General features: G+C 41.6%; 1 protein-coding gene across 5 annotated transcripts in view; it reads left to right on the top strand.

The window, feature by feature from the left end:
* Window positions 1-7,959, top strand: part of LOC129168064 (poly(ADP-ribose) glycohydrolase-like) — a 44,414-nt gene that overhangs the window by 21,016 nt on the left and 15,439 nt on the right. For all 5 annotated transcript variants that reach the window (XM_054752915.1, XM_054752896.1, XM_054752890.1 and 2 more), the window contains 3 exons: window positions 1-2; window positions 2,233-2,380; window positions 7,105-7,183. The exon at window positions 1-2 is cut by the window's left edge and continues 74 nt beyond it. In XM_054752915.1, coding sequence (XP_054608890.1) covers window positions 1-2; window positions 2,233-2,380; window positions 7,105-7,183 — 229 coding nt within the window. The remainder of the gene's footprint in view (window positions 3-2,232; window positions 2,381-7,104; window positions 7,184-7,959) is intronic.

Genomic DNA, 7,959 nt, shown 5'->3' with positions numbered 1-7,959 from the left:
AGGTAAGATGCAGAGGTGACATATACGAAATGCGCACAAATATTAGGACATGTAGGAAAATATGGGCTTGGTCGCTGCTTTGTAGTCTTTTCCACTCTTCCAGGATGACGCCACAATAATTTGTAGACCTGCCAACATGTACGCAAATTTGACCCTTAAAGTTTGACCCTTAAATAGGCTTGCACACATTGCTTCACTGCTGGCTTCAGTTTACTTACATATGCTACTGCTTAACGGATCCTTCCCCCTACAAGCCCTCGGGCAGAGCTTGACGTGCACCTGCAAAAAAAAAAAGGCAAATGCCTTCTCTGATTTCGGATCTACTCAGTTTTCATGCATCGATTAGTTCCAGCTGCAATAACACTCCCCTTTTTTAATTGCTATCGTTCACTCACAAAGGGAAGCTAACAAGCTAAATGGTTGGACAAAAGCTGTAGTTGCAGGCATACTTGGCATCATGTCACACGTCCAACCCTGACAAAGCGCAAAAGCAGTGGAGTGCAAATTGCGGCTCAGGGGCCATTTGCAGCCCGTCGCTTGATTTTTATTGGCTTGTGGCACATTGTACAAATAAAACAACCAAAAAACACCAAAAATGGGGGAAATGGAGCAAAAGCAGTGTTCTCACTTTTCTCACAAATTTCCATTCAGGGAAAGCATGGAAAATGAGAAAAAAGTTTAAATGTCCTGAAAACGGTGACGTTATCCTGGAAAATTATTTATCTTCCTCCTGCCTGTGGAGCGAATGCAAATGGGTTAAATGTCTGTTGTCACCTTACCTTCTGGGCAACATTACATCACAGCGCTTTTCTGCTTTTAGCCGGGCACAGCACTCCACGTGACGCTACCCAGCCAATTAAATCTGCATTTCCGCTAGAGCAGTTTCGCAACCCAGTGCTTGTAATGGACTTTGTTGCTCGATTTAGCAACTTTTCACATGCTGTCAAGGACTTTGCGCATAGAGACAGAACCAGTGACTGTAAGTTGAAAATTGTAGCTAGGATTGCTTCATATGATGTTATAAATTGTCTCTGTAACGCAGGGTCGTCAAACTCGTTTTCACTACGGGCCACATTACAGTTGTGATTGTCCTTCGAGGGCTGCAGCTTTGCCTGAAATGTGTGCACAACTGGACTTTTAGAAGACGTTTCACCCCCCATCCAAGCAGGCTACATCTGTCAAGACTAGATAGGACAGCTCTGACTTGAGGGGATGGAGCAAGCCTCAACCAAGACTGGTTTTACTCTTTTGTGGTGCAAAGCGACAGTTGTTAAGGTGCAGTGAAGACAGACCTCCGCCTGGCAAAGACAGAACTAATTTTTGATGTGCATCATTGCCAGGTTTTCGCGGGCCACAGAAAACAATGTGGCGGGCCAAATCTAGCACCCAGGCCCGAGTTTGACACCTGTGCTCTAACGACAGAAAATGAGTCCTGGAAAATAATTCAAGGAAAGAGTTCCCCACCCTCAGTTTTAAGACATGCTATCACTGAGTCGCTGCATTCTGCATTCTTTCACACAAAATGCTTACTGCTGCTGAAAAGGCCTTTGAGGGTGCCCGTGTAACGTCAGAAGCGATGGTGCGTCGGGAACAGGGTCGAGGCCTCCGAGCCGTCTCCGCTCTCCATGTCGGCCATACTTCCTGCTCTCTTGTCAGTACGGCCCACTCTGCCTTTCACCTTTTGTTTGCCACCGGCTGACAGCTGACGAGCCCCCGGGAACGCCGTGGCTCCGATTGATGGCTGGTGGTGGCGGCGCAGTGGACACTGACAGCCTGTCAAAGTAGACTCTGGAGGCCTGGCTCGCTGTCCTCAGAGCTGAGGGACCAGTTTGGGGAGCTCTGCCGCTAGTTGCAGCTTTCTTGCAGGGATTGGATGGGGGTTTTCCAGTCTTCAAATGGAGAATAATAAGTTCTGTGTGGCTGCTTTCTGACTTATCACGTGTATATGTGAGCAGAAAGAGCCTGTCCTTCTGAATCATAAATGCTGGCTCATTGATCTTTTCCTGCTGGAAAGATTACAAGGGCTACCCCTCATGTTTCCCTCAGCAGTCATTTTAGCAGCATGTGAGAGGTTTTCTTAGGCCGTAGGACTGCTGTCAAGTGTTTCTCCCGGGGGAGAACTTGTCTTGATGTCAGGGGACGGCCACCTCAGGCCACCTTCACAATCAGCCTGTCAAGGGCTTTGTCAGGAAAAATTGGTGAGGGAAAATCATTTTTCTTTTTGATTTGCAGGTGGATTTTGCCAATAAGTATGTAGGAGGGGGCGTCACCAGCTCGGGCCTAGTTCAAGAAGAGATCCGTTTCCTCATCAACCCAGAGCTTATTGTGTCTCGCCTCTTTACTGAAGCTCTGGATCATGATGAATGTCTGATCATCACAGGTGCGTAATCCACGGCGCATTAAAATAATAATAAATAGTAAGTAAATACACACAGGGCATCTACCAATACTCCATGGAATGGCAAAAAGCTAATTATATGACATTAAACACGTACTATTAAAAACTATTTAAACAGTGTTGCAATGCATTATGGGAATTAGCACTAGAATTACACATCCTCATACTACCCACATTCTGTAACATTCAATTCTATAGCTCAGCTAGTAGAGTATTTGTTCTTAATTGGGAAGTCAGGAGCTCAACTCCAGTTTCAAGCTCAGGTACTGTTTTATTTTATAGTACTATAAATAAAATTATATTACATAAAACGGAAGTCACTGTCCTCTAATCATTGCTACCTATCAACTAATTAGGGGCGATGGTTGAACCCAGAAGACAGTAATTGATTTTTTGATAACTTTGTTAACAGATTGCAATTTCAAGGCGCCACGTCTTTAACACTGACAGAACGTTTCTGTTAAGGCTCACGCAGCATCCCACCTGTTGCACACAGCCTGCAAGACTAGGCTCCAGTATACCTAGTGCTAACAAGCAGTACCAAAGGTGGATAAAAGACTCAAGTGTTTGGTAGTCACATGTCAAGCAGAAGGGAAGACGCAGTGTATTTACTTATGTACATGGAATTACAAAAAACTAAATACATAACATTAAACACGTAATATTAACAACTATTGAACAGAATAAGATTTTCATTGCATGGTATAACTGCTGTTTTACTATGCACATGACAATAAAACTCTCTTGTATCTTGTATCTTGTATTGAAACAGCAGTGCAGCAATGCATTATGGGAAGTAGCAATAGACTTACAGAGCTTACTACTACCCACATTCTGCTGAGTCTCTTGAAGTTGTATATTTCAGCTAGTAGAGTACTTAGTTCTTAATCCAGAGGTCATGAGTTCAATTCCAGCATCAAGCTGAGCTTCCGAGCTACTGTACATGGTACGATAAATAACTGTCCTCTTATCACTGCCACCTATCAAATAGTTAGGGGCGATGGTTGAACTGAGGAGACAGTAAACTCTGATATTTCAATAACATTAACTTCATTTTGCAATTTCACAGCACCATTTCTTTAACAATGACAGAATATCCCACCTTTTGTATATAGTAATATCCCACCTGTTGGAGTAGGCTCCAGCATACATAGTCCTAACAAACAGTTCACAGAGTGGACAGAGTAGTCAATTGTTTGTTAGTCACATGTCAGTTAGAAGCGAAGGAGGATAACTGCACAGAACACGAATTATAGTCATGGTGTCAGATGAATAAAAGAGAACAGATAAGTAATTACACAGTGTATTTACATACAGAGAGCGTATTTACAATGTTAACTATATAACTATTTAAAGAGCATTGCCGCAAAGCATGATGAGAGCTCACACTACCCACATGCTACTAACTTAATTGAAGCTGAATAGCTCAGCTAGTAGAGTACTTGGTTTTTAACCTGGAGAAGGCTGGATTTATTCCCCTGTATGTCTTCATCATATTGTATAAAGTTATGTTAGATTTAACATTCTGTTTATTTTTTCTTCTAAAAGACCTTATATACATTCTACGGCTGTTCAAACGGCTGTTGTGTTCATTCTAATTTTTGATTATTGGACCTTTTCGTTTCAGTATGCTTTCAAGCATTTCAGTTTTGCTTCAGCTTTTCAGCATTCACACTCAGTGTCTACAGACATTGCATCATCTAGTTAAATTAAAAAAATTAAGACAAATTTAATTACATTTTGTCTTGTATATATATATGTGATTTCATTTAATTTTGAAATACTAATATTTTGAAAATATATTTTTGATAGGCATCTTCCTATGAATTAACTCAAATTTTTTTAGTATGATTTTTTTTTGTAGTTGACATTCCTCTTAATATTGTGCTCTGAAATACATTTTTGGGCATATAATTGTGTGAGCATTCACACACACAAAATTCTGCACCAATTTTCATCTGTTATTTTTATTCCACCCTTTTTTGACGGCTAACTACTCCCACAATTTTCAACCGATTCTAATCATTGTTACATCAAAATGTCTGGCTCATTCAGGAAAGAGGTGCTATCTGTTTCCAGAAAAATGCCCAGATTTTCCACAATTCCCGATTTTACGAGGCATTTTTCCCATTGAAAAATGCATGGGGCGTTTTTCAAAGTTCCATATTTCTCACATTTCTCGACTGATTCAGATCGCGTCCAAGACAGTATGCTGATGTCATTTGGGACTATTTTTTTTGCAAGCAGTTTTGGTTTGGTCTGCCAAATTCTGTGGGAATTTTCTTTGTGGCATCACTCAGGTGTGAACTCCAGAGCTGTAATTCAGGGTGCATGTAGCGGAGGGCAGTGATGCTTCTTTAGAGCCAACATGTGAGTGAAGGAGAAGACATTCAGGAAGTGTTTCCAAGGTCTCCAAATAGACTGAATCCCTACATAAATACAGAATAAAGGCTCATCTTATTTCGGACAGTGTACAGTTGTAAATAGTTAAGATGTGATGTGGTGATGTATGGTTTGGTAGACTACTTTGATCAGCACCACGAAACTGTTTTATTGCATTGGCTGCCTGCATGCTTGAATGATACACAAGCTTCTCGCTTGGTGGCAGCAGTGCTCAAACTAATTAACAGGCTCCCTGTTCAGCCCAATCAAACAAGCTAGCAAGCTAATCATTATCATGTTAGCAGCACTAGCATGCTAGGTGTTACCATGTTAGCTTTTCTGTTTTTTCAAAGATAAAAACATACATAGACACTGTTTTCAGGTTAGGTTTTAGTATGCTAGCTATTAGCATGTTAACATTGTCAGCACACATACATTGGCATGTTATCATTTTTGCTATTTTAAAATGTATAAACTTATACAGTGTTTTCATGTTCAATGTTAACATGCTGACAGCATGTTAGCATTGTTAATATGCTAATGTTAGCATTTAAGACATTTTCATATGTGTAAACCTACATAAAGAGTAAATGCTATTATGCTAGCTGTTAGCATTTTAGCTTTTTTCAGGTATTATCTTAAATTCACACTTAGCACTATCATGCTAGGTGTTAACATGCTAATAGTTAGCATGCCAGCTGCAGCATTTCAGGCCGGCGTCAGGTCGTCAAGGGTTGGGGCGCGGGTTTCAACAGCGAGGGCAGCATTGCAGTTCGACGTCAGCTTTGCCAACATTCACACACAATTTCTCCAGAAATTCCACACATCTTTTTGAGTGTATTGTTGTTTAAAACTAAATAGAATACATGTGGTATGAAGGCTATTTTAACTAAAACTAAATTAGCGTGCTTTTACCTCTCTAAAAGTCTCTCACACTTTAATGACCAAGGGAAAAATGTGGGTCCCAGAATGAGACCAATTGAGAACCCTTGCTTTAGTAGACTGTTCTTTATCATTCATACATATTGGAGCCTTTCAATTGAACCCCTGTGCCCCCCAAACCTCCAATGTATCATTCACACATATTGTGGGCTGTCAATTGATCCCCTGTGCCCCCCAAACCTCCCAGGGATTTTTATAGCTGTTCCCCCCATCTCCTCTTGATTGGCTACAGAGGAGACTCGACCACAGACTGTCCTTCAGGCTTTGAGTGGCGGCAACACATTGTGCAAAGGGTCGGGACAAATCTGCAGATTGTCAACCTCCTGCTGTGACTTTTTTTTTTGTATTATCTGTTTACCTGCCACAGTTTTGCAGCATCTTGATTGCAATCATTGAAGGTTGAGGTCGAGAAGCCGACTTTGTCAAAACAGAGGAAAGCTTGATTTGCTGACTGTATCACAGGCCGGTTACTGACAGGTGTCCTGCCCTGTGGGTGGGGCTATAACAGGAAGGGGTGCCACTCTAAGGAAGTCACCTTCTGGTTTCTCCCATCTTGCACGCCTCTACCCGCACCACTTAACTTTATTCCAACAGCCCATAATTAAATGCATCTTGGAGGGACCTGCCCAAGACCTGCTCCGCTAATGGACTCTCCCATTCCATCATTTTTATTAAAAACCCCCACCCTTCCCTTTGCATGTATCTCTCTTGTCCCTGTTACGGCATCCGAGCTGCAGCTACATTGTGGCTGCGTGGTCAATCGTATTACCTCGCTGATGCTTTTTGGCACACAGGAGGAGGAGAGGTAATGGATCTTACAGCAGCGGCAGTGAAATCTGCAAAAGTACTCAGGCCTAATTGAATTGATTACTAGATATCTGGCCCAACATCAGGGCGGTCAAATGTATAAATACCAACAAGGAGAGATTCTCTTCTTTGCAAGCAGCCGAGACCTTTTAAGTCTCAACTCTCTTTGTTTTCCTCCATTTACACATGAAAGGTAGAACCTTTTGGAATTGTGCCAGTTATTATATTTAAAAATGAAATCAGTATTATTTTCAGAACTGTCACTCACTGGGCAGCCCCCCCACCCACCTACCCACCCAGTACCTGCAAACCAAGTCCCCACTGCTAATCACTTGACTGCAGTGTGTGAAGCATCTCAGCAAGTGCTCTTCACAGCCGGTCTACTAATGAGTTCTAATGAATAGTGACACAGACCCCCCCACCGCCACACACACACACACACACACACAGACTTTGTATGGTTTAACAATGACGACTCCCCACTCCACCCACCCCAGATTAAAATCTCCATTACCCAACACGACATTAATACAAATGCATGTGGCTGATAAATGTCTGTTTTTAAATATTTGCAGGTGCACAGCAGTACAGCAAATACTCAGGCTACTCGCAGACGTTCAAATTTATCAGCAGCCATCAGGACACAACCCCAAGGTATTGGATGTAAAAATCCTCTATTTTTAGCCCTGTCGTTACATCATTTTGCTGATTTAAGTGTGTGTGTGTGTGTGTGTGTGTGGGTGGGTGGGTGGGTGTGTGTGTGTTTGTATGTGTGACTTTCGTGCAGACTGAAATACTACAAGTGTTTGAATGTGTATTATCATGAAATCAAGAATTTATGGATTGGAGCCAATTGTCTCAGTCTTCTCTTTAAGTTCACTTGTATAATGGTTACATATAATATTTACATAATACCGCACTGACCCAAGTATAAGACCTGTTTATTTTTAAGACAAATTTGAAAACCAACTTATGTTCTTAAATATTATTTAAATCAGGGGTGCTCACACTTTTTGATCATGCAAACATCTTTAAAATGACCCAAAGAGCTATCCTACTATAAATATAGAAAATATACATATGTACTATATTTATAAATATGTGTATTTATGGACGTTGTACATGTATATTGGGTTGCACATAGTTTGTCAGCATGTAAGTGACAAGTCAACATGATCTACCTCTTTCTATGGAACATATAACATATATACAGTCAAATCTGTCTTCGCGGCCACCTGTATAGAACGGCAACCTGTATAGAACAGCCACCTGCCTATAGCGGCCACTGATAAATCCCCCCCGCAGAAAATGTACGTGTTATAGACCCTGTGTATAGCGGTCACCTGTCTAACGCGGCCAGCGGCCACCCATTTTGTCTCCCTTGGTCAATATCTGACCACATATAGCGGCCAAAATGCCGACTCAAGCAG

The sequence above is a fragment of the Dunckerocampus dactyliophorus genome, chromosome 2 (assembly GCF_027744805.1).
Source record: "Dunckerocampus dactyliophorus isolate RoL2022-P2 chromosome 2, RoL_Ddac_1.1, whole genome shotgun sequence".
Taxonomy (NCBI): domain Eukaryota; kingdom Metazoa; phylum Chordata; class Actinopteri; order Syngnathiformes; family Syngnathidae; genus Dunckerocampus; species Dunckerocampus dactyliophorus.
The sequence above is the reverse complement of the archived record's forward strand: the minus strand, read 5'-3'. Positions and strand labels throughout refer to the sequence as shown.